The sequence below is a fragment of the Kogia breviceps genome, chromosome 8, assembly GCF_026419965.1.
Source record: "Kogia breviceps isolate mKogBre1 chromosome 8, mKogBre1 haplotype 1, whole genome shotgun sequence".
NCBI classification, from domain to species: domain Eukaryota; kingdom Metazoa; phylum Chordata; class Mammalia; order Artiodactyla; family Physeteridae; genus Kogia; species Kogia breviceps.
In genome coordinates, this window is record NC_081317.1 from 66,707,948 (window position 1) to 66,735,472 (window position 27,525).

The following is a 27,525-nucleotide window of genomic DNA, read 5'->3' on the forward strand; positions in this document are numbered from 1 at the left end:
TGCCGTGGAGCAGCTGGGCCCGTGAGCCATGGCCGCTGAGCCTGCGCGTCCGGAGCCTGTGCTCCGCAACGGGAGAGGCCACAACAGTGAGAGGCCCAAGTACCGAAAAAAAAAAAAAAAAAAAGTAGTTTATAACTTCATCTTCTCTAGTTATAAGACTGAAGTTAAAGGGTAAAATTTAGTTTCTGACTTGTTTACATGACAGTTTATAAGCCATTTGACTTAATATTTCCCTCAACTCTCCTTATCCCCAGTGCTCTACATACCGGGTAACCTCTGACATGTCATCACATTTCAGTATAGTATTGTCCATTAATGTTATTTTCCATTAGTATTGATGAGGAAATAATTAAAATTACAGAACTAGTTAGTTCGCCAGTGTGAACACTATGCTAAAATGAACCCAGGTATATCCATTCAGTATCTGTTATTGCCAGTTTATTTTCCTTGGGCCCACATTCCTTACTCCCAGCCAGTTAGCCATTATATAGATGTATGCTGTTGTGCTTAAAAGATCACAGCCTGAAACAGTATGGATAGATTAGCTCAAGTTCTTTAACATTACTAGAAAACCAGTTTAAAAGTTTATGCCCTGCCTAAAGCTGAATTAGTTAAAATGTTATATCCTCATAATAAAGAAAACACATAATAGTGCCACAGTTCAGTGGAACCTTGCAGTCATACTATTCATGGGACCTAGATGGCATGAGAGTAAGATTGTTATAAAGTTACTCTAACTTAGAGTAATAAACCACTGTAAATATAGTCCAAGATGGACAGGAGTTTGATTATATTTCATACCATAAAGGTTTATGTTTCGGTGAACCTTTAGCTTATTTTATATTACAGAAAGCCTGTGCCTATAGGAAAGCAGGAAAATATGACTACAGGGTCAAATTTTAATTTACATAGATTCTTATCCAGCATATTGAATGCTTACTTTAAGATTGACTTGACTTTACCATTGTAGAAACAACATGTACAAAGCCTTCAGATGCTCTGGGATGTTTTGCAGAGGTAGAACAGCAGATATTTTCCCTGGTGCTTTTTATGATTAACTCACACAGATTTACAATTAACTCATAAATTCAAGATTCAGTTTTTATTCTAGACTTAAAATTTTATAAGATTAATGTTTCTTTCTTCATTGTAAATAGTTTTAATCCAAATTCATTAAGACAATTTATGGATAATTAAGCAAACTGCTAAGAAAATTCTTCATCCTATCTTTAAGCATTAGACTAGTATCTTAGTGTAATAATAAATATCATAGGGTAGGGAGACATTTATGGTGAGGTTGAAGAGGAAATCTAGATTCCTAGGTTCTTTCTATAGTTTAGTCAGAATGTTTCTAAATTTACAGTTATATATTGTAATGCTTGCAACTTAAAATTATATATTGTAATACTTCATTTGTTTATAATTACTTCAAAGTGTTTATATATCATAAATTTTCTCTCCCAAAATGTTTTTGTGTGATTGTATATTTTTCCATAGCAATGATATAGTAGTATGAAATATATGAAGAGATGTAAAGATAAGCTACATTTAATTTTGCAAACAATAAAATTTTTTCATTAAAGAGATCTTTAATTTTGGTGCTTCAGTTTTATATTTTTTTACTGTAGGGAAGACACTATCACTCAGACTGACTTTATGACATGAGTAAGGAAAATTAGAAATTATGTAGGGAGGATAAAAATCTGAAACATAGCTAAGCAAGGTTTAACTAAATAATTTTTATGTAGTTAGCAAAAAGGATTCTTCTTAAGATGCTGGTTAAGGGGGTTTATTGCTTACCCAGAAGATTTGACCTGTGAATTGACTTATTCTTCTCCAAGGCACTTGAGAGAAAAGACAACGATAGCAGTTACATCTAGAGGCTATTATGGATTGGAGGATGAGAAGGGAACTGCATGTACTTCAACAAGGCGTCGGTCAACACCACGAAGTTTGGCAGGCTTGACAAGTGGAGTTTTTGAATCTGTAATGGTTCAAGTTTTGAGACAGGAAGAACAGCTGAGAGCAAAAGAAGAAAAAAGGTAAATGCTAAAAAAAAAAAAAAAAAAAAAAGTTAAGCTTCATGTTGTTCAAATTTTCAGGAACTACATTTCAAAGAGTAGTTGTATAACTTTTGTGTGCCCATATCAAATTTCTGGGCCCATTTTAATAGTGTTCCAAAATGCATTCTCACCTACGTATGAGTTAGTACTGAAATATCACAATGAAATTTGTTTCAAAATACAGTTTTAAAATTTAAACCAAATTACTTTGAAGCTATACAAAAATAATTTGTATGAAAGATTTCAGGGTGCTTTCTAGATTTCTGGAAGTAGTCTTAAATGAATTATAAATTTTAAATGAGAGGAATTTTATGTAGATTCATAGAGCTTTAGAATAGAATCACAGACCTTTAAAGTTTAAAATTAGGAGAAACTCAAGAGATTGTGTAGTTCAAAATGACATATAGGTTCACTTCTGCCAGTCCTCCATTGGTGTTAATTTCCTGGATAACTATGCTTACTCTGGATTCATCAGGAAAGAATGTTGTGCTCAATTAGTGTTACCTTCTAGGGTCTGGGAGCATAGAGATCGATGACACATCTGTAATTTTTTTTTAATAGCCAAGAGACTAGGGCCCAGAGAGGTAAGTGATTACTCAAAAAAGACTGGTGATTTTTATACTAAATCATATCTCAAACTATGTTAGGAGTGATTGCTGACCTAATAGGGAACTACTAATGCTACTCAAAGGCAATTTATAATATATTGTTGCTCCTCTTATAGTAATAAATTTAGCTTGCTTTGATATTTGTAGGATTAAAATTCAACCTTGAGACTTTATACCACCATACTTTTTAATAGTAGTGGTTAATTGGGAACTCACTGTGAAATACTTTTTTTCCTTCTATAGAGCCTCATAGAATTACTTCTGCTATAGGAAAGGGGAGTTTATGGAGGGAGATAAAGATTAATCTGACAGTAGTATGTAATACATTGGAATAGAGGGAAATTGAAGAAAAGGAAAGGTTGTAGGAAGAAGGCTGTAGTAGTCTAGACCTCCACTACTGGTAACCAGAAATAGGGAGAAGGTCAGATTGTTCTGGGAACAATCAACAGTACTTAGTACCTTCCTTGACATAGGGGGAACAAAGGAAGAGACAAAGAGGAGTCAGGAGGTAGTTGTAATAATAGCAATAAGAAGAAAATTAAAAGGAAGGGTTAACATTTATTGAGCAGGACTATTTGCCAGGTTTAGCTCTAAGCACCTTGTATGTATGTATTCAGCATTTGTCCGGAGGCAAAGAGAGATTAAGTAACTTGCCCGAAGCCAGGCAGTTTTTGAGTGGTAAATTTAAGATTTGAACCCAGGCAGTTTGATTATAAAGCTCGTGCTCCTAAGCAGCATGCTGTCCCTGTGACTTAAATACGATGGAACCAGCAAAGAAAATAAAAAAGCTTGAGTCCATAGTGTGGAGAAAGATCAGTGAACTGCAGTTTTTAGTAAGTCGTTTGAAGTGATGAGGGAAGCATGTAAGCAATTAAGTAGGAATGGATAGTAAGAAACTAGAGATATGACTGAATCTTTTTCTTTTCTACAATTTTACATATATTTATCTGTGTCCTGTGCTTAATATCAAATAAACATAGGTGAATAAGACGTGGGAAAAAATCCTTCATTAAATGTCTAGTGACTATGATAATTTACTATGAATTAAACTTTCTCTTTGGGTACAGTGTTAACCTTTTCTTTTTTAATTAGAAATATTTTAAGCATGGAGCAACGAATAAATACAATTGTAATAAAGGCCTAGGTACCCACTACCCAACAACTTTTAACAAAATAAACATAATTTTAATCAAGATTTTCTGTATTTTTCTTCTGTCCTCAGAAGAAACCACTTTCCTGACTTTATCATTCCCATGAATTTTATTATTAAATTTAAAGAATTATCTTATATATTCTGGATACAAGTCCTTTGTTAGCTATATATATGCGTTCTGGATATTTTCTCCCAGTCTGTGGCTTGCCTTTTCATTTTCAGTGTTTTTTGAAGAAGAGAAAATTTCTTGTTTTTTATGCAGTTGTAAATCATTTTAAAATTCAGTTATATTTTGTTGCTAACATACAGAAATACATTTGATTTTTTTGAATTGATTTACAATGTTGTGATGGTATCAGGTGTATACAGGTCTGTTTCTTAACATTTTTTTTTTTTTTTAACATCTTTATTGGAGTATAGTTGGTAACAATGGTGTGTTAGTTTCTGCTTTATAACAAAGTGAATCAGCTATACATATACATATATCCCCATATCTCTTCCCTCTTGCGTCTCCCTGCCTCCCACCCTCCCTAACCCACCTCTATAGGTGGTCACAAACCACCGAGCTGATCTCCCTGTGCTATGCGGCTGCTTCCCAGTAGCTATCGGTTTTATATTTGGTAGTGAATATATGTCCATGTTACTCTCTCACTTTGTCTCAGCTTCCCCTTCCCCCTCCCAATGTCCTCAAGTCCATTCTCTAGTAGGTCTGTGTCTTTATTCCTGTCCTGCCCCTAGGTTCTTCATGACCATTTTTTTTTTTTTTTTAGAGTCCATATATATGTGTTAGCATACGGTATTTGTTTTTCTCCTTCTGACTTACTTCACTCTGTATGCAGACTCCAGGTCCATCCACCTCATTACAAATAACTCAGTTTCATTTCTTTTTATGGCTGAGTAATAGTCCATTGTATATGTGTGCCACATCTTCTTTATCCATTCATCTGTTGATGGACACTTAGGATGCTTCTATGTCCTGGCTATTGTAAATAGAGCTGCAATGAACATTGTGATACATGACTCTTTTTGAATTATGGTTTCCTCAGGGTATATGCCCAGTAGTGGGATTGCTGGGTCATATGGTAGTTCTATATTTCATTTTTTAAGGAACCTCCATACTGTTCTCCATAGTGGCTGTATCAATTTCCATTCACACCAACAGTGTAAGAGGGTTCCCCTTTCTCCACACCCTCTCCAGCATTTATTGTTTGTAGAATTTTTGATGATGGCCATTCTGACTGGTGTGAGATGATACCTCATTGAGGTTTGATTTGCATTTCTCTAATGATTAATGATGTTGAGCATTCCTTCATGTGTTTGTTGGCAACCTGTATATCTTCTTTGGCGAATTGTCTATTTAGGTCTTCTGCCCATTTTTAGATTGGGTTATTTGTTTTTTTTGATATTGAGCTGCATGAGCTGCTTGTAAGTTTTGGAGATTAATCCTTTGTCAGTTGCTTCATTGGCAAATATTTTCTCCCATTCTGAGGGTTGTCTTTTCGACTTGTTTATGGTTTCCTTTGCTGTGCAAAAGCTTTTAAGTTTCATTAGGTCCCATTTGTTTATTTTGTTTTTATTTCCATTTCTCTAGGAGGTGGGTCAGAAAGGATCTTGCTGTGATTAATGTCATATGTTCTGCCTATGTTTTCCTCTAAGAGTTTGATAGTGTCTGGCCTTACATTTAGGTCTTTAACCCATTTTGAGTTTATTTTTGTGTATGGTGTTAGGGAGTGTTCTAATTTCATTCTTTTACATGTAGCTGTCCAGTTTCCCCAGCACCACTTATTGAAGAGGCTGTCTTTTCTGCATTGTATATTCTTGCCTCCTTTATCAAAGATGAGGTGACCATATATGCGTGGGTTTCTCTCTGGGCTTTCTATCGTGTTCCATTGATCTGTATTTCTGTTTTTGTGCCAGTACCATACTGTCTTGATTACTGTAGCTTTGTAGAATAGTCTGAAGTCAGGGAGCCTGATTCCTCCAGCTCCATTTTTCTTTCTCAAGATTGCTTTGGCTATTCAGGGTCTTTTGTGTTTCCATACAAATTGTGCAATTTTTTGTTCTAGTTCTGTGAAAAATGCCATTGGTAGTTTGATAGGGATTGCATTGAATCTGTAGATTGCTTTGGGTCATATAGTAATTTTCACAATGTTGATTCTTCCAATCCAAGAACATGATATATCTCTCCACTTATTTGTATCATCTTTAATTTCTTTCATCAGTGTCTTATAGTTTTCTGCATACAGGTCTTTTGCCTCCTTAGGTAGGTTTATTCCTAGGTATTTTATCCTTTTTGTTGGAGTGGTAAATGGGACTGTTCCCTTAATTTCACTTTCGGATTTTTCATCATTAGTGTATAGGAATGCAAGAGATTTCTGTGCATTAATTTTGTATCCTGCTACTTTACCAAATTCATTGATTAGCTCTAGTAGTTTTCTGGTAGCATCTTTAGGATTCTCTATGTATAGTATCATGTCATCTGCAAACAGTGACAGTTTTACTTCTTTTCCAATTTGGATTCCTTTTATTTCTTTTTCTTCTCTGATTGCTGTAGCTAGGAATTCCAAAACTATGTTGAATAAAAGTGGTGAGAGTGGACATCCTTGTCTTGTTCCTGATCTTAGTGGAAATGGTTTCAGTTTTTCACCATTGAGGATGATGTTGGCTGTGGGTTTGTCATATATGACCTTTATTATGTTGAGGTAAGTTCCTTCTATGCCTACTTTTTGGAGGGTTTTTATCATAAATGGGTGTTGAATTTTGTCAAAAGCTTTTTCTGCATCTATTGAGATGATCATATGTTTTTCTTCCTCAGTTTGTTAATATGTTGTATCCCATTGATTGATTTGCATACGTTGAAGAATCCTTTATATAAATGTCAACTTTCTGTTTTCACTCAACATTATGTATCTGAGATTTAACTGTGTTGAATTATTTCATTCTAGTTTATTTCAAGTGCTAGTGTATAATATTACATTATCTGACTGTATTACAGTTTATCCATTTACCTGATAAGATGCACATTTTGGATTATTTCTAGTGTTTTGTTATTATAGAATGCTACAGTAAACATTGTTGTATGTGTCTTCTTTAAGGATGGAGATACAGATAGATGTGTGTGTATGTGTTCATTCTACTTTGTTTTAATTTTATTTTTCTTCTTTATGTTTTGACCCACTCAACCCATTTTTCCCACTTCCAACCCTCCTCTGGCAACCACCAATCTATCCTTTTTTTTTTAAGATTAGACATATAAGAGAGATCATACAGTTTTATCATTCTGTGTCTGACTTTTTTCACTTAGTGTAATGCCCTCGAGGTCCATCCATGTTGTCACAAATGGCAATATTTCCTTCTGTTTTGTGGCTGAATAATATTCCATTGTGTATATATACCACATTTTCTTTATCCATTCATCCATTGATGGATACTTAGATTGTTTTTATATCTTGGCTGTTGTATATAAGGCTGCAGTAAACATGGGGGTACATATATCTTTTCAAGTTAGTATTTTTATTTTCTTCAGATAAATGCCCATAAGTGGAATTGCTGGATTATATTATAGTTCTATTTTTAACTTTTTGAGGAGCTGTCGTACTGTTTTCCATAGTGGCTGCACCAGTTTACATTCCCAGCAGTGCTCACGGGTTCCCTTTTCTCCACATCCTCACCAATACTTGTTATTTTTAGTCTTTCTGATAATGGTCATTCTGAAGGTGTGAGGTGGTATTTCATTGTGGTTTTGATTTGCATTTCCCTGATTAGTGATGTTGAGCGTCTTTTCATATACCTGTAGGCCATCTGTGTGTCTTTGGAAAAATGTACATTCAGATATGTACATTTTTTATTCAAATTGTTTGTTTTTTGCTATTGGATTGTATGAGTTTTTTAATATATTTTGGATTTTAGCCTCTTACCAGATACATGATTTGCAAATATTTTCTCCCATTCAGTAGGTTTCCTTTTCATTTTGTTGATGGCTTCCTCTGCTGTACAGAGCTTTTAAGTATGATGCAGTCACACGTAGTTATTTTAGCTTTTGTTGCTTTTGCTTTTGTTGTCAGATTCCAAAAATCTTTACCAAGACCTATGTCAAGGAGCTGACTGCTTATCTTTTTCTTATAGGAGCTTTATGGTGTAAGGTCTTATGTTCAAGTCTTTGATCCATTTGAGTTAATTAATTGTTGTATATGTTGTAGGAGAGCCATCAAATTTCATTCTTTTGCATTTAGCTGTCCAGTTTTCCCAACACCATTTATTGAAGAGATTGTCCTTTCCCCATTGTATATTCTTAGCTCCTTTGTCATAAATTAATTGACTGTATATGCATGGGTTTATTTCTGGGCTCTCTGTTCCTTTCCATTGATCTGTGTGTCTGTTTTTATGCCAGTACGCTACTGTTTTGATTACTATGGCTTTGTAGCATCACTTAAAGTCAGGGAGCATGGTCCTTCCAGCTTTGTTTGGTCTTTCACCTCTTGGGTACTTCATTCTTTTTGATTCAATTGTATATTCATTCTGCTTTTAATCTTATGGTCATGGCAAGTTCTTCAACGTTTTTTGGAATGTTGCTACACTAATATGTTCTTAAAGTTGTTGTGAGGAGGTTATATTGATAAAGTAGTTACCATCATTATTGGTTTTGTTGTTAAAAATTAATTAGTTTATTTATTGGCTGTGTTGGGTCTTCATTGCTGCGCACGGGCTTTCTCTAGTTGCAGTGAGCGGGGGCTACTCTTCATTGCCGTGCGGGCTTCTCATTGCGGTGGCTTCTCTTGTTGCGATGCACAGGCTTCAGTAGTTGTAGCATGTGGTCTCAGTGGTTGTGGCTCATGGGCTCTAGAGCGCAGGCTCAGTTGCTCCATGGCACATGGGATCTTCCCGGACCAGGGCTTGAGCCAATGTCCCCTGCGTTGGCAGGCAAATTCTTAACCCCTGCGCCATCAGGGAAACCCTCCCTCAGTCTCAAGTGCCATCATTATCCAATATTTTAGTTCTTTCTGGTTCTTAACTGTCCAGCTGTTGCCACAGTTCAAGTTTTTATCCAAGAGTCTATCCTTTTCTCATGTTATACTTTCTTCATAAGTCATCTCATCCATTCCCATACCACCTATATACAGAAGACTCAGATATATGTCTCTTGCCCAAACTTCTCTAAGTTTGAGACCTAATTGCATATTTAACATGTTCTCTGGATGTAGTATCTATCACTGGCAGTATCATTGTCTCTCATCCATCAGGAAACAGGTGGCACATTCAAAATGAGAAAATTCAAGGAGGGTTTATTTCAAAAGAGATTGGATCATAGCTGAACATTAAGACATGAGGCTGTTAGCCAGGGTGAGCAAGAGGGTGTAGTTACTGGTACCCATGAGAGGATTACAAAGAAGAGTCTTTTTGAGATGATACCTTCTGTTGAAGGACACAACTCCCCCGCTTTTATTTAAGTCCATTTATAAAACTTTTATTCCACTTATATGAACTTAATACATGTGTTCTTAACAATTATGCTTGTATTGTTCGTGAAAATTTAACAAGACATTAAACAAGACAGCCATCATTTCAGGTTATTTCCCTATTAACTATTTTTACAGCACATGCATGTTAGGCAAATACCAAAAACCTCACAGAGAGGAAGCTGAGGGAATAAGTACTTTACCCTACTTTTCCCTACTTTCCTGTCTTTATCTGATCCTTGCCAGGGCTCCCTCAACTGAACCTGAGGAAAGCTAGTTTATGACGTTGCCTACTGATACAGTTAAACTACACAGTGAAGGGTAGAGAATAGATCTGCAGGCAAACAAAAGATATTTGCTATAGATATCTTCTTCAAATTGATTACATCAAAAATTAATTATGAAAGCATAATGCTTACACCTAAAACTTGATCTCACTGTAGTGCTCCCTATCTTTATGAATGGCACCAGTATCTATTAGATTATTTAAATTAGAAACCTAGGATTCATCCAGAACATCTTCCTTTCCCTTATACACAAATCAAATTCATCCCGAAATGTTGACAGTTTTATTCCCTAATCTCTCTTGAATCTGCTACCCTGTCTTCTCTGCCGCCATCCAGTTCCTTAATCTCTCACTTAGGCTACTATAATCTTCTCTTAATTGGTGAAACAGTTGTCCTCCTTCCATTCTCTTTTTCACATTAAAGCTAGAATGAACTTTTCCAAATGCAAATTTGATAATGCCACTTACCTATTCCCATTACTTACACCTCCCCAAAACAAAGCAAGTCAAGTACACACATGAACTTTAATGGCTTAATATAGTTTATAAGACCGTGCTTTTACCTTTTGGCCTCACCCTATCTCTCTAACCTCATCATATGCCTTTTTTCCCCACATTCTTGCTATCCTTGCCACACCTGCCTTCTTTTTCTCTCTTCAGTGCCAAGAGAGCATTAACTTTACGTGCATCCGAATTTAGAGTTTACATAAAAACACATGTAAAATGTATTAGGAATAGTGAGACTTTTTCTTTTATCTTAACCTTTGTTTTCTAAATTTTCTAAAATAAGCATGCTTTTCTTTTATAATTGAAAATACGGCAAATATTAAAAATTATAAAGTGCCACATGACTAGTGAGATAGGCTGAGTTTTTAAAATGTCTTTTGAGCCTCTCGCAAGATTTGTTTTGAGTCCTTAGAAGGAAAATGTGACATTTAGTCATCAACATGTGGTATGATACATGGGAGTGCTAAACAAAGCCTCCCTCTCTGTACAGTTATCTATCATAATCTAGCATGATAATTTTATCAATCTATCAATTCTATCGATCTAATATCCTCTCAAGAGCTAGTTAGAGACTAGCTGAGAATATAGATAGCTACTGTAAAATTTGGTCTGGAAGGGGCTTTGAAAACATCATAAAGAAAGGTCAGATTGGAAGACAGGGAAGGTTGCAAGGATCATGATTATGGTAGTTGTGCTTAAAACCTGGGCGTAAGTTTCTCTCTATTTTTGTTTTGTTTTTTGATTAAAACTTTTGGCAAAAGAGGTGAGAAAATAAAGGTTTCCTCCTGCTAATTAGCTTTAAACAACTTTTTATATCAGAAATTCAAGTTGACAGCAAGCTGAATAATTCTAGTCCATATTATAATATGGTAATACTTCAGTTAACTGATGGGCATCTGATAATTTTTAGGTGACCATCTGGGCAGACATAAACCTAAAAGTAAATTATTTTTAAAAATCTTTTAAGTCCAACAGTGAGGTCTCTGATTTGTGATCTATTCCAATAAAAGGAAGGGACTCCTTACTCTGTATTTTAATTTTTATACAGTAGGTAGTCTCCCTTTTTTGTACAGTATATGCCATAAAAACCATGGTTTCTTAAATCAGATTGCAAAAATCCAAAATCTTGGCATTCCTATACTACTATCTTTATTTACCTGGATGCATTGGAAACCAATGCAATGGAGATGGCTGTGTTGAACAGAAAGGAATAAACACTGAGTAAGGGTTGGTAGTCTGGCCGTCTTCAGGTAAATGCTGTTAGGGCAACAGCCTATCTTGGGACCGATTAGTGTACAGAGGCACTGTTGATTTAGAAGACAGCAACACTACAAGTCAAAGTTCTGGGAAAATTGAGTGAAAGGGCTGGTTAATGTGTAGTTGCTGGAGGGAACTCCCTGGCGGTCCATTGGTTAGGACTCCACACTTCCACTGCAGGGGGTCCGGGTTCGATCCCTGGTCAGGGAACTAAGATCCTGCAATCTGCGTGGTGCAGCCAAAAAAAAAAAAAAAGTGTAGTTGCTGGAATAGTCTTTAAGCTACTCATGACCACTGCATTTTGCTTATAATGGTGACATTGAGCCATTAAAGAAAGATTAAATTATATTTTATATACTTTGTTTATTAAGCAGGAACATATATAATACATTGTAGATAATATTTTAAAAATAAAATTGTTAAAATTGGAAGTTAGCTCTCCTTAAGTAAATTTCAGCTAATCTGGAATATGACATGATTAGGTAGCTGTTTCAATCATTAACGTCTACTCTAGCCATATTAAAAATATTAAACCTCTTCACCATTCTTTTTTTGCAAAACTTTGGATTACTAGAAATAGTGTGCATGCTTTTATAGTCATTTCACATATTTTGTCTAAACTTACTGGTATTTTATTGATTTGGAAATCATTGGAGTTAAAGTAAAAATGTTTTCTAGATTTTTGTGAATTAAAAGCTATGACTCATGATTAAGTGATTTATTTTCAAATTCTCTATAACACAAAATAACAGTGACTTAATGAAGTAGACGTTTGTCATTTGTGACCACCCAGCATTTTTGAACAGCTGCCCAACATTTTGGTAATTTCCCATGTTGTAAGTCCTGACTTCCCAAAGCAGATGCCAGAAAATTTATATTCTCATACCCACTCATAGCTAAGGTAGAGGCCTGTCTGTGACCAGTCATACTCTTCTCACTTGAAATTGCTTAGGACCAACATGAGGTGGCAGCCTTGGGCAGGGAAGTTAATATTTTGGCAAAGGTGGTGGTGGGAGCTTCTAGTTGTTATAGCTTCCTAGTTTCAGAAATACTAAGTAGTAGTGGAAGTCTAGTTTTTCCTGGAGAAGCTCTCAAAGTGTGGTTGGGATTCATATCTTCATATCTATTAAGTTTGGCTCTGTTACCCTTAACAGAGCTTAATTCCTTCTCTAGCTAGAAGAGATTCTGTTGTTGGTAGCTAAGTAAGAAGCTTGACTGAACACTTAATATGAATGGTTGGTTTTCCTAAAATATAATATTTTATATTCCTCATTTTTGAAAATGTAAATAAATGTCATGCTTTCCTTTTTCATGCTACCAGTTTACATACTGTGTTATATTGTTTTTTCAGTTAATGGATTATTTTGGATTACAGCTTCTGTATATGTTTCTTACTAGATTGTAAACTCCTATTTAAGAGTGTGGTCCATGCTTTCACCTCTTTGTATTCTCACACATGGGAAGCATTCGATAAACTTTATAAAACTAGTAAAGTTAGGGTACTTTAAAACATAATTTTCTTTTTTTTTTTTTTTTTTTTCCCGGTACGCGGGCCTCTCACTGTTGTGGCCTCTTCCCGTTGCGGAGCACAGGCTCCGGACGCGCAGGCTCAGCGGCCATGGCTCACGGGCCCAGCTGCTCCGCGGCACGTGGGATCTTCCCGGACCAGGGCACGAACCCGTGTCCCCTGCATCAGCAGGCGGACTCTCAACCACTGCGCCACCAGGGAAGCCCCATAATTTTCTTTTGTAAAGCTCTTCACTTGTTAGTGATGTTCCTACCAAGTTATACCTGACCAAAGTAACCTTAGGCACAACTTCTGTTTGTATTTTACATAGTAACAGGTAAACATTCTTGAAGCCAGTAAGGAGCAACCTCAAAAGTGAGAACTTGTCCAGGAAAAAAAAAAAAAATTGGGGGACACTTTTTTTTTGTTCATTTGGTGGTGTTTACTTTTACTTCCAATTTTATTGAGAAATGAGTGATATACATCACTGTATAAGATGTACAGCATGATGGTTTGACATATATATTGTGAAATGATTACCACAGTAGATTTAATTATACTGACCATCTCATATAGATGTAATAAAAAGAGGGACTTCCCTGGTGGCTCAGTGGTGAAGAATCCATCTGCCAGTGCAGGGGACACGGGTTCAATCCCTGGTCCAGGAAGATCCCAAATGCTGAGGAGCAACTAAGCCCATGCACCACAACTACTGAGCCTGAGTGCCACAACTACTGGAGCCCGTGCTCCGCAACAAGAGAAGCCACTGCAATGAGAAGCAAACGCACCACAATGAAGAGTAGCTCCTGCTCGCTGCAACTAGAGAAAGCCCGTGCACAGCAATGGAGACCCAATGCAGCCAAAAATAAATAAATAAAATAAATTTTTTTAAAAAAAATTTCTCCTTTCAGTGAGAACTATTAGGATCTACTCTCAACCTTTTTTTCATTAGTGAATGTGGCTTTTATAACTATCCTCAGGCATTCATATAGCACTGCCCCAATACTGAAGGCTTAATTTTTTTTTTTTTTTTTTTTTTTTGCGGTACCCGAGCCTCTCACTGTTGTGGCCTCTCTCGTTGTGGAGTGCAGGCTCTGGACGTGCAGGCTCAGCGGCCATGGCTTACGTGCCCAGCTGCTCCGCGGTATGTGGGATCTTCCCGGACCGGGGCACGAACCCGTGTCCCCTGCATCAGCAGGCGGACTCTCAACCACTGCACCACCAGGGAAGCCCTGAAGGCTTAATTTTTCAAGCTAACATTTTAGAAACATGTAGCACTCTATCTGATTTTAGTACAGCACTTCAGAACAAATTTTTAAATTGAGAATAACTTTGAAAGGTCTTTTTTATTTGTCCTTGTGAGCAGAGCGTGGTTTTCTTCAGCATTTCATAATACAGTGTTTTTTAAATGTTTTAATTATATTTTAAGTGTTTGAACTAAGTTTTTTTAAATTGGCAGATTATAGATATTAACTCTAGAGCTCTTTGGCAAGCTCCCATTCTGTATATACCATACTGCTGAGGATTGGGACAGAGACTCACAGCTCTAGATCTAAAGGATTATTCTGTGTTACACTGGCCTACACCAGACCAATCTTTGTTTCTCTTTCTCCTGCCTCTTCAGTACTTATGGTCTGAGGCTAGAATCCATCATTCTCCCCTGAAGGGTTTAGTTTATAGGGAACAGAAGAGTGAGTAGCAGCCCTTGAGTAACTCAGGCAATGTCCACATTTGGCAGCATCATACCCCAACTAAGTCATGGCCTTTCCAGGCACCTGAGCTAACAGAATTTGTGAATTATTGCCTAATCTTCTTCCAAGAGTAAGCCAGTTTGTGCTAACTTTGGCCCACCAATGGTGAACTGTTTGTATTGCTGGCTCTTACGCTAATCACTGTGTAAGCCTAAGGAAGTTATCTTATCGCCCCTCTATGTCCTTAGTGTCCCCATCTATAAATTGAATAAATAGTGTCTGAAATTGCCATATCTCTAGCCTTTATTGGCCAAAGGTTGCTAGCACTATTTTAGTCAAAACCAAATCCATAAAAGTGTCTTGGCCTGCTTCAACTTCTCCTTTCATTTTCTTCCCTGAGCACTAGTTGTTACTCTTTCACCTCTACAGAAACAGAGCATGATTGATTGTGACAGGGTTGACCAAAATCAGTTTCTGTGCCAGGCATACTACATGAATGCACTTTTTGTTGGTTGGTATTCTAACAGATAGTTTTCTATACCAAACTTTTAAACAAGCTCTGAGTTACATTTCATGAGAAGTAACTTGAAAACCTTTTCTTTAGTTAACAACAGAATATTGAAGAAATGATTACCCTTTTCAGTATACATAAAGTGTAGAGAAACTCAATTTCATGGTAAAATACACAATATCCATAAATCTAACAGGTAAGAAATATAATATCCATAAATCTTTTTGGTATTGGCTCTTTAATATCTCCTGGCTAATATTCTTTTTGAAAAGTTGATTTAAGAATTTTTTTTATTTCATTGGCTGTATAGTTTAAAAGTAACATAGTACTATTAAGGCTTCTAATTAAAGACAACAGCCTTACTTCAATTCATCTTCTATTTCATGACTCAGAAACATCTACCTTTAACTTTTTAGCCATTTTTTTCTAGTAATTATTTCCACATTTCTAAATACATGCTTATTGCTAGTTCTTGATTTTTCAGTTTGGCATTATCTGTTTACATCCATCTATGGAAGATGAGATTTATTTCACTTACAACTGTTTCTGCTCACTTGGAAGTTACATGCTCTATTTCTGTTGTATATCTTGATCTTTTCTGCCTCATCTGTCTTATATATGATTGATGATAATTTAGCTTGATCTCATTTTTTACTCACCAAACTAAACATTATTGTTACTGTTTTTTGTAGTATAATGTTTATGTACTCATGATTCACAATTGATTTCTTCTTCAATTCTTCTTTCATCTTAGAACTTCTTTCTGTGATCATTGTTTTACTGAAGTATATACTACAGAAGTATTTTCTCTGTATCTTGAAATGTGGATAGTTTCTATTACTGTCTCCAAGTTCACTAATCTTTTCTTCTGCTATGTCTAATTTGCCATTAGTCCCATTCAGTATATTTTCATATCAGACATTGTAGTTTTCGTCTCTAAAAGTTCAATTTGGGTCTATTTTATATCTTCCACGTCTCTACTTAACTTTTTGACCATATAGATTACAGTTTCAATAACTACTTTAATGGCCTTATTTGCTAATCCTAACATTTGTTTCATTTCTGGGTCAGTTTTGAGTGATTGATTTTTATCTCCTCATTATGGATCATGTGTTTCTGCTTTGTTGTATGCCTAGTATTTTGGTTTGGATGCCAAACATTGTGAGTTTTATCTTGGTGGGTGCCAGATATTTTTATATTTCTATGAATCTCCTAGAGCATTTTTTCTGGAATGCAGTTAATTACTTGGAAACAGTTTGGTCATTTTGGGTCTTGTATGATTTGTTACTTGGGTCCAGAACAGTGCTCAGTCTAGAGCTAATTATTCTCTACTACAAATGCAAGACCTTGCTGAGTATTCTATCCAGCATCCCATGAATTACGAGTTTTTCCAGTGTGGCTTGTGGGAATACACACTATATTTTCTAATCTTTTGGATGTTTTCCCCCCACCTAGTTTTGGGTTGTTTCCTTACATGCATACACTATTGCTCTGAATATTTGAGGGGGACTGTACATCTTTGCTGTTCTCACTTTATGCAGCTCTCTCTTCTTTAGTATTATGTCCTATAGACTTTAGCTGCCTTGGTGTCTCTGGATTCTTGACTTCTTCTCAACTCAGGGAGTCTGCTAGGCTCTACCTGGGTTCCCCCTCCTGCATCATGGCCTGAAAATTCTCTCAAAGCAGTAACTGCAACAGTTGTTGGGCTCATCTTCTCTGTTTCCCGTCTCTCTGAGCTCACTGTCCTTTGCTTGATGTTTAGATTCTTACAGACCATTGTTTTATCTATTTTGTCAGGATTTTTATGGTTGGTTCAGGTAGGAGAGTAAGTATGATTCCTTGTTACTTCATCAGGTGGAAGCAGAAGACACCTTAGAAGTTTTTACTTTACTTAGAATGAGTTCTGCTTTTTGTCTAAATGAAAATGACTTTAATTTATCCTCATCCATGATTGATAGTTTTTTCTGGTTTATTTTGTTGCTATTGAGAAATCTGTCAATCTTTTTGTGATTGTTGTATATGTAATCTGTCTTTCTCCCCCCCTGACTGCTTGTAAGATTTTTTTGGTCTTTGATGTTTTATTATTTTATTATGATAGGACCAGTGTGGTTCTCTTAATTTACTTTCTTGGGCTTTTTGAATTGGGGATTTGTGTCCTTTATCATTTCTAGGAAATTCTCAGCCATTATCTCTTCAAATATTGCCATCATTACACTCCCCTACCCCTCTTCTGTATTATTATTTCTGGAGCTCCAACTGGGTGTTTGTTAGACTTTAATCTGTCCTCCCTCTTTTACTTCTTTAACATGCCTGTTTTATACTTTGTCTCATTAACTGAAATATTCGAGATGAATTCTTGTGAAGGCTTTAGGACCCTGATTTTTCTATGTAGGGAAGTTTTTTTTTTCTTTTGGTTATTTTGGGGGTTTGGGGTTTGTTTTTTTGCCATACTGCATGGCATACAGGATCTTAGTTCTCTGACCAGGGATCAAACCCATGCCCCCTGCAGTGGAAGCTCAGAGTCTTAACCACTGGACCACCAGAGAAGTCCCATATGTGGGAAAGATTTTGAAGTGTGTAGTTTCTTTAATAGGTAACAGGATTATTCAGATTTTTGTTCTTCTTGTGTCATTTTTGTTAATTTGTGTATTTCAAAAAACTTGGCTGTTTCATTTAAATTGTCTCTTGGCATAAAGTTTCTTATCATTATATCATCTATATCTGTAGAATCTACTGGATGTGCCCATTTTCATTTCTGGTATTGGTTTTGTGTGTGTATGTTTGTTTTCTTCATCAGTATTGCCAAGGGTTTATTAATTTTAATAATGTTTCCAAAGAACCAACTTTTGAATTTAATTATTTTTCTATTGTATATTTGTTTTATATTTCATTGATTTCTGCTCTTTATTTCCTTCTTTCAGCTTTGGGGCTTTGATTTGCTGTTCTTTTCTAGTTTTTTTTCTTTTAATGAACACGTATGTTTGATTTTCAACTTTCCTTCTTTTCTAAATATGCGTTCTTAACTATAAATGTCCCTCAAAGTACTGCTTTAGTTACATGCATCGCACCACTTTTAATTATTATATATTTTTCCTTCCATATCTCCATCTCTACTCATTTGCATGTTTAAAATCTGTTATTTTAGTACCTACCCTAGAAACTTTCATATGCATAGTTAACTTATTAAAGCCTAATCAGTATTTTTACCATTTTCCTGATTAATACAAGAACCTTGGAACTTTTAACTGTAATCATTTCTTGCCCAGATATTTGTTATTGTTGTAATGTATTTTAATTCTATCTTGTCTTCTTTTTAAACTCCACAAAACATTTTTATCATTATTTTATGCCCTGTCTATGTGAATATAGCTATATGTTACCACTTTTTTGCTCTCTTCTCATCTCTGATCATCAGTTAAGGATCACTGACATTTATTCCATTTGAAGTAAATCCTTTAGCATTTCCTTTGGATGAGGTTCTGTTCATCACAAATATGGAGTTTTTGTTTGAAAATATCTTTATGTTTGTCCTCATTTTTGAAAGATATTTTTGCTGTGAATGGATATTTACATTGATAGTTTTTTAAAATATTAATTCATTTATTTATTTTTGGCTGCGTTGAGTATTCATTGCTGCAAGCGGGCTTTCTCTAGTTGTGGCAAGAGGAGGCTACTCTTCGTTGTGGTGTGTGGGCTTCTCACTACAGTAACTTTGTTGTGGAGAACGGGCTGTAGGCACACGGGCTCAGTAGTTGTGGTGCACAGGCTTAGTTGATCCACGACATGTGTGATCTTCCCGGACCAGGACTCAAACCCACGTCTCCTGCATTGGCAGGCGGATTCCTAACCACTACACCACCAGGGAAGTCCCGATAGTTTTTTTTTAAGTACATTAAAGATATTCCATTGTCTGCTGGCTTCCATTATTTCTGTTGAGTTAACCATAAATCTTTTTTTCTTTTAATTTCTGTATTTTTCGTATTTAGAAGTTTTCTTTAGTTCTTTTTCAAAACTGCTTTGCATTTTAAAATAATCTTTCTCTTTCCCCTTGTTTTCAGTTTCTTTTCACTAGACGTATTTTGCACCTCCTAAATTACCTATGTCTATTGATTTTGGGGGCATCGTACTTTTTTTCCTATCCCTCAACAGTAACTTATTTCCTTTTCTATTTTGGGGTTTTTTTGACTGTGAACTCATTTCTTGTAACTGAATCAGTATGGGAGTTCCTTAAGGTCTAGTTATAAGGTTCATTGCCTCAGAGCATTGATTTTTTTCTGTTCAAGTACCTGACAACAATTATGACATGAGACCACGTTAAACTTTTTGAGCACCCAGGACATGTGAATGTGGTCAGTAAATCCACATGAGTCAGCTTACAGTTACAAATTCTTAGAAGAGATTTTATTTTTTCTCCATCCAGCACTCCTATTGTGAAGACAGTTTTCCTTTCAGTCCCTTAGATGGGGCCAGGAGAAGGGACTGTTGTTGCTAGTACACCCTTCTGCTAATTTTGTGGGCTTTTGGAGTCTCAGCTTTGTACTGGGGAAGCCAGATTCTATCATCCCACAACCACTCCCATTCAGTAAAAAGCTAAAACTCCTCAAAACTGTAAACACTTTGGAAAAAAAATGAATTTTACCAAAAATCTCCAGCATTGTTTAGATATTCAAAAGTAATTAATATACATAAATGCCAAATCACAAATGATAGTTTCTGTATTAGCTTTTTTAATGAACCAGAACTACTTGATCAGATAATTTGTTGTATCTGTAATAACAAGGTAGTTATAGTATGACCGCTTAGCCAGAAATATTAAAGTAAGTTTCTTCTATAAAATGAAAGTCCTGATATTGCTAAAATAGTATTCTTACTATGTATTTGTTTTAACAGATTACAATATGATAGTACAGAAAAATAGCCAGTGTCAGACACTGTGCCTCGATTTTCATTTAGAGTCCATGAATTAGTCACATCTTTATGTTTTTATACATCTTTTCTAGAGGAGGAGCTCTCACTCTTGAAAATTCAAGAGAAAGAAGTTATTATATTTTCTTCCCCTTGGTGCATTTTAATTTCTCTCCCAAAACCTTGTATGCTTTTATTTCTTTAAATACAGCTTTATTGAAATATAATTCATATACTGTAGAGTTTACCTATTTAAATATAAAATCCAGTTGTTTTTAGTATATTCATAGAGTTGTGCAATCATCACTTCAGTCAATTGTAGAATGTTTCATCACACCAAAAATAAAGACTAATGGGACTTGCCTGGTGGTCCAGTGACTAAGACTCCATGCTTCCAAAGCAGAGGGCCTGGGTTCAATCCCTGGTCAGGGAACTAGATCCCACATGCTGCAACTAAGAGTTAATATGCCACAACTAAGGTCCAGTGCAGCCAAAAAAAAGAAAAAAAAAAAAAACTATGAAGTCACTTCCCATTTCCCCCACCTCCCCAGTCCTAGGAAACCTCTAATCTACTTTCCATCTCTATTCATTTCTGGACATTTTATATAAATGGTATTATATAATATGTGGTCTTATGGGTGACTTCTTTCACTTAGTATCATGTTTCAAGGTTCATCCATGTTGTAACATTTATCAACACTTCATTTTTTTAATTGCCAAATAATATTCCATTGTACAGATATACCACATTTTTTTTTTGGCAGTTTGTCAAATGCTTTTTTTTTTTTTAAACAACTTTATTGGAGTATAATTGCTTTACAGTGGTGTGTTAGCTTCTGCCTTATAACAAAGTGAATCAGTGATACATATACATATGTCCCCATATCTCTTCCCTCTTGAGTCTCACTCCCTCCCACCCTCCCTATCCCACCCCTCTAGGTGGTCACAGAGCACCGAGCTGATCTCCCTGTGCTATGTGGCTGCTTCCCAGTAGCTATCAGTTTTACATTTGGTAGTGTATATATGTCCATGCCACTCTCTCACTTCGTCCCAGCTTACCCTTCCCACTCCCCGTATCCTCAAGTCCATTCTCTAGTAGGTCTGTGTCTTTATTCCCATCTTGCCCCTAGATTCTTCATGACCATTTTTTTTCTTTTTAGATTCCATCTGTATGTGTTAGCATACAGTAGTTGTTTTTCTCTTTCTGACTTATTTCACTCTGTATGACAGACTCTAGGTCCATCCACCTCACTACAAATAACTCAATTTCGTTTCTTTTTTTTTTTAACATCTTTATTGGAGTATAATTGCTTTACAATGGTGTGTTAGTTTCTGCTTTATAACAAAGTGAATCAGCTATACATATACATATATCCCCATATCCCCTCCCTCTTGCATCTCCCTCCCTCCCACCCTCTCTATCCCACCCCTCTAGGTGGTCACAAACCACCTAGATGATCTCCCTGTGCCATGCGGCTGCTTCCCACTAGCTATCCACCCTACGTTTGGTAGTATATATATGTCCATGCCACTCTCGCACTTTGTCACAGCTTACCCTCCCCACTCCCCATATCCTCAAGTCCGTGGTCTAGTAGGTCTGTGTTTGTTTGTTTTTTTTTTTTTTTTTGTGGGTCTGTGTTTTATTCCCGTCCTACCACTAATCTCTTCATGACATTTTTTTTTCCTTAGAGTCCATATATATGTGTTAGCATACGGTATTTGTTTTTCTCCTTCTGACTTACTTCACTCTGTATGCAGACTCCAGGTCCATCCACCTCATTACAAATAACTCAGTTTCATTTCTTTTTATGGCTGAGTAATAGTCCATTGTATATGTGTGCCACATCTTCTTTATCCATTCATCTGTTGATGGACACTTAGGATGCTTCTATGTCCTGGCTATTGTAAATAGAGCTGCAATGAACATTGTGATACATGACTCTTTTTGAATTATGGTTTCCTCAGGGTATATGCCCAGTAGTGGGATTGCTGGGTCGTATGGTAGTTCTATTTGTAGTTTTTTAAGGAACCTCCATACTGTTCTCCATAGTGGCTGTATCAATTTACATTCCCACCAACAGTGCAGGAGGGTTCCCTTTTCTCCACACCCTCTCCAGCATTTATTGTTTGTAGAATTTTTGATGATGGCCCTTCTGACTGGTGTGAGATGATACCTCATTGTAGTTTTGATTTGCATTTCTCTAATGATTAATGATGTTGAGCATTCTTTCATGTGTTTGTTGGCAATCTGTATATCTTCTTTGGAAAAATGTCTATTTAGGTCTTCTGCCCATTTTTAGATTGGGTTGTTTGGTTTTTTGTTATTGAGCTGCATGAGCTGCTTGTAAGTTTTGGAGATTAATCCTTTGTCAGTTGCTTCATTGGCAAATATTTTCTCCCATTCTGAGGGTTGTCTTTTGGTCTTGTTTATGGTATCCTTTGCTGTGCAAAAGCTTTTAAGTTTCATTAGGTCCCATTTGTTTATTTTTGTTTTTATTTCCATTTCTCTAGGAGGTGGGTCAAAAAGGATCTTGCTGTGATTGATGTCATAGACTGTTCTGCCTGTTTTCCTCTAAGAGTTTGATAGTGTCTGGCCTTACATTTAGGTCTTTAATCAATTTTGAGTTTACTTTTGTGTGGCTGTCCAGTTTTCCCAGCACCACTTATTGAAGAGGCTGTCTTTTCTGCATTGTATATTCTTGCCTCCTTTATCAAAGATGAGGTGACCATATATGCGTGGGTTTCTCTCTGGGCTTTCTATCGTGTTCCATTGATCTGTATTTCTGTTTTTGTGCCAGTACCATTCTGTCTTGATTACTGTAGCTTTGTAGTATAGTCTGAAGTCAGGAAGCCTGATTCCTCCAGCCCCATTTTTCTTTCTCAAGATTGCTTTGGCTATTCAGGGTCTTTTGTGTTTCCATACCAATTGTGCAATTTTTTGTTCTAGTTCTGTGAAAAATGCCAGTGGTAGTTTGATAGGGATTGCAGTGAATCTCTAGATTGTTTTGGGTCATATAGTCATTTTCATAATGTTGATTCTTCCAATCCAAGAACATGGTATATCTCTCCATCTGTTGGTATCATCTTTAATTTCTTTCATCAGTCTTATAATTTTCTGCATACAGGTCTTTTGTCTCCTTAGGTAGGTTTATTCCTAGATATTTTAATTTTTGTTGCAGTGGTAAGTGGGAGTGTTTTCTTAATTTCACTTTCAGATTTTTCATCATTAGTGTATAGGAATGCAAGAGATTTCTGTGCATTAATTTTGTATCCTGCTACTTTACCAAATTCATTGATTAGCTCTAGTAGTTTTCTGGTAGCATCTTTAGGATTCTCTATGTATAGTATCATGTCATCTGCAAACAGTGACAGCTTTACTTCTTCTTTTCCAGTTTGGTTTCCTTTTATTTCTTTTTCTTCTGTGATTGCTGTGGCTAAAACTTCCAAAACTATGTTGATTAATAGTGGTGAGAGTGGGCAACCTTGTCTTGTTCCTGATCTTAGTGGAAATGGTTTCAGTTTTTCACCATTGAGGATGATGTTGGCTGTGGGTTTTTCATATATGACCTTTATTATGTTGAGGAAAGTTCCTTCTGTGCCTACTTTCTGGAGGGTTTTTATCATAAATGGGTGTTGAATTTTATTGAAAGCTTTCTCTGCATCTATTGAGATGATCATATGGCTTTTCTTCTTCAGTTTGTTAATATGGTGTATCACATTGATTGATTTGCATATATTGAAGAATGCTTGCATTCCTGGGATAATCCCCACTTGATCATGGTGTATGATCCTTTTAATGTGCTGTTGGATTCTGTTTGCTAGCATTTTGTTGAGGATTTTTGCATCTTTTCATCAGTGATATTGGCCTGTAGTTTTCTTTCTTTGTGACATCTTTGTCTGTTTTTGGTATCAGGGTGATGGTGGCCTCATAGAATAAGTTTGGGAGTGTTCCTCCCTCTGCTATCTTTTGGAAGAGTTTGAGAATGATAGGTGTTAGCTGTTCTCTAAATGTTTGATAGGATTCACCTGTGAAGCCATCTGGTCCTGGGCTTTTGTTTGTTGGCAGATTTTTAATCACAGTCTCAATTTCAGTGCTTGTGATTGGTCTGTTCATATTTTCTATTTCTTCCTGTTTCAGTCTCTGAAGGTTGTGCATTTCTAAGAATTTGTCCATTTTTTCCAGGTTGTCCATTTTATTGGCATATGGTTGCTTGTAGTAATCTCTCATGATCCTTTGTATTTCTCAGTGTCAGTTGTTACTTCTCTGTTTTCATTTCTAATTCTATTGATTTGAGTCTTCTCCCTTTTTTTCTTGATGAGTCTGGCTAATGGTTTATCAATTTTGTTTATCTTCTCAAAGAACTGGCTTTTAGTTTTATTGATCTTTGCTATCGTTTCCTTAATTTCTTTTTCATTTATTTCTGATCTGATCTTTATGATTTCTTTCTGTTTATCCATTTAGCAGTTGATGGATATACAAATACCAAATACATTTGGTATTTTTACTCTTGAGTATTATGAATAATGCTACTATGAACATTAATATACAAGTGTTTGTGTGGACATATATTTTCATTTCTCTTGGACATATACCTAGGAGTAGGTTTGCTGGGTCACATGTTTACCCTTCTGAGGACCTGCTAGACTGCTTTTGAAAGTAGCTATATCCTTTATAGGATATGACATTTCCAGTTTCTCCATATTTTTACCAATAACTGTTAGTATCTCTCTTACGATAATCATCTCAAGATCATTATTGTAAGAGAGATACCAATTCATGTATTGGTATCGTATTGTGGTTTTGATTTACATTTCTCTAACGGATAATGATGTTGAGCATCTTTTCATGTGCCTATTATTCATTTGTATGTCTTCTTTGGAGAAATATATACTTTGTCCATTTTTAGTTGAGTTATTTTATCCTTTTATTATTGAGTTATAAGTGTTCTTTTATTTTCTAGATACAGATCTCTCATTAGATACGTGATTTGCAAAAATGTTCTCCCATTCCATGGTTGTCTTTTCACTTGATGATGTCCTTTAAAAGCACAAATGTTTTTAGTTTTGATGGTGACCACTTTATTTTTTCTTTTGTTGCTGTGCTTTCGGTGCCATATCTAAAAACACTTTGCCTAATGCAGGATCACAAAGACTTCTTTTTACCTGTTTAATTTTTTTTAATTAAGAAAATTTAAAGCAGTGCCCATAAATAAATTTTTAAGAGGAAAAAAGCACTTATAATTTCATCAACATAGGATTCACTTATTTTTGGAATACTGTCATCTCCTTGTTCAGTATTTGCATATTTTCATTATTGCTATTGTTTGTTAAGTACTATATTGTGTTCTGATATTTTTGTTTATACATGATATTCATAAATTTAATTTTAAGGCTATATAATATATCCAGCTTATTTCCCAGTTATGTAATACAACTTCTTTATATTTTTATTTTTCTTATATAGAACTCCGTTAACACTGACAAACACGTAACTTTTTGCTTCTATTGAATTATCTTCTTAGAATAACTTTTTAGGAATGGAATTATCAGGTCAAAGGATGTAAACATCTTTACAGCTCTTACATGACATCATATTACTTCTAGAAAGTGCTAAACTGTGCTTTTGTGTAGTAAACATTTAAAAAATGTTTTTCATTTATTTTGAAGTTGATACACATTGTGAGTTGAACAATTTTACTTTGAGCAGCAATGTTAGTGATAATCCTCCATCAGTAAAACTCAGGATCAAGTTTTATGTGTATTTCTTCATCTGAAAAAAAAACCACAATAGTACATCTAATGGGACACTGTACTGATAGTGAAACCTGGAACAGCCAATTGCCTTGTTGACTGAAGATAAAAATGACATACTTAAAATTTAGTATTTTATGATATTCTCTACTTTAAGTAATAATAATATAATTTGTTAAATTTTCTTTAGGCTTCGGGAGCAGGAAAGAAAAGAAGCAGAAGAAGCTAGTCAAAAGGAAGTAGAAGAATGGGAAAGAAAACTTCTAGCTCAAGCAGCTCCAACTTGTATGGAGACCATGTGGGAAATTCCAGCAATCGGGCATTTCCTTTGTTTAGCCCAGCAAATTCTAAATTTGCCAGAAATAGTCTTTTATGAATTGGAACGCTGTCTTCTGATGCCTCAGTGTAATGCTTTTCTATCTAAAATAATGACTTCTCTATTAAGTCCTCCCCATCGCAGACCTACCTTACATCGAAGACCTACTTTGCCTTATAGAACGTGGGAAGCAGCACTGAGACAGAAAGTACAGCAGTGGTACATGGCTGTAGGGCAGACTGAAAATCCCAATAACTGTGCTGAAAAACTTGGGTTGTGTCCTCAGTTTTTTAAAGTTCTTGGAGAAGTTAATCCTTTGGAAGAAAAACCTTTTCATGAACTACCTTTCTACCAAAAAGTGTGGTTACTTAAGGGTCTTTGTGACTTTGTGTATGAAACACAAAAGGAAGTTCAAGATGCTGTACTTGGACAGCCTATTCATGAATGCAGGGAAGTTATCCTTGGTTACGATTATTTGGAGAATGCTTATGTACATTTCCCACAGTTCTGTGGTGCAGATGTACGGATTTATAAACAGAGACCTTTTCAAGCCCCAGAATTTCCAGTTCCACCCATTAAAATACAAAGAGTACCTCGGATTAAACTGGAGAAATTGAAGTGTGACTATGTTAGTGCAAGTAATGGAGAACATAGGTGTAGTAGAGAAGGCCTGCCCTCTGCCTTCAGGAAAGAGCTGGAAATTAGTTTTGATCCAACTTGCTGCCCTGCTAAAATGAACTTGGATAATCATGACATCTCTGTTGAAATGGAAGTGAAATCCAACTGTGAAATTAGAATTCGCAGGCCCTGTGAAATGAAAATAACTGATTGTTATAAAGAAAATTTAGAGAAACCAGGGAGCCCAGGGGAAGTTACTGGCTTTGGAGAGCCTCTCAGTCCAGGTGAAATAAGGTTTATAGAAAATCAGGAAAAATATGGTGAAGCTTCCAGAGTAAAGCCTGAACCCAGTCCATTAAAAGAAAATGCTCTGAAATCTTGCCAAATACATGTAAATGGAAGTCACAGTGATCATCCAGAAATTAACTGCCACAAAGTTGTAAGGGATATTCTATTAGAACAGTCACTGCAGAGCCACAAGAAACTCAAAGTAACTAAAATGAGGGCAAAAAAGAAGAAAAAGAAAAAAAAGAAATTGAAAGATGTTTTGAATGAAAACTTACAAAGAAAGCGTGAAGGTCTTCATTCCCTTGCATTCAAGTCTTACAAACCTGAGATCCAGAATAAGTTATTGATCATCAAAAAGAAAGCAAAACATAAGAAGCACAAATCTGGTAAGCTAACACAAATGGGTGAGAATTACATTTTAGCGTATTTCAAGTAGTGCTTTCAATTAGGCATCATGGAAGGCTCTGATTGACAAAATGAAATAACCTGTGTGTGTGTGTGTGTACGTGTGTGTGTGTTTTTTAAAGGTCAAGTTTTATATTAGTCCCCATAATTAAAACCCAGAGCAGAAGAGGTTTTATATGTAATACTAACAACAACAAAATACT

General features: G+C 35.8%; 1 protein-coding gene across 3 annotated transcripts in view; it reads left to right on the forward strand.

Moving 5' to 3' along the window:
• The window catches only part of BRD10 (bromodomain containing 10), a 104,892-nt gene that overhangs the window by 28,418 nt on the left and 48,949 nt on the right, over positions 1 to 27,525 (forward strand). For 2 of the 3 annotated variants that reach the window (XM_059071799.2, XM_059071800.2), the window contains exons 2-3: positions 1,842 to 2,042; positions 25,886 to 27,303. In XM_059071799.2, the coding sequence (XP_058927782.1) occupies positions 1,842 to 2,042; positions 25,886 to 27,303 (1,619 nt within the window). The remainder of the gene's footprint in view (positions 1 to 1,841; positions 2,043 to 25,885; positions 27,304 to 27,525) is intronic. The other variant, XM_059071801.2, reaches the window with a different exon arrangement.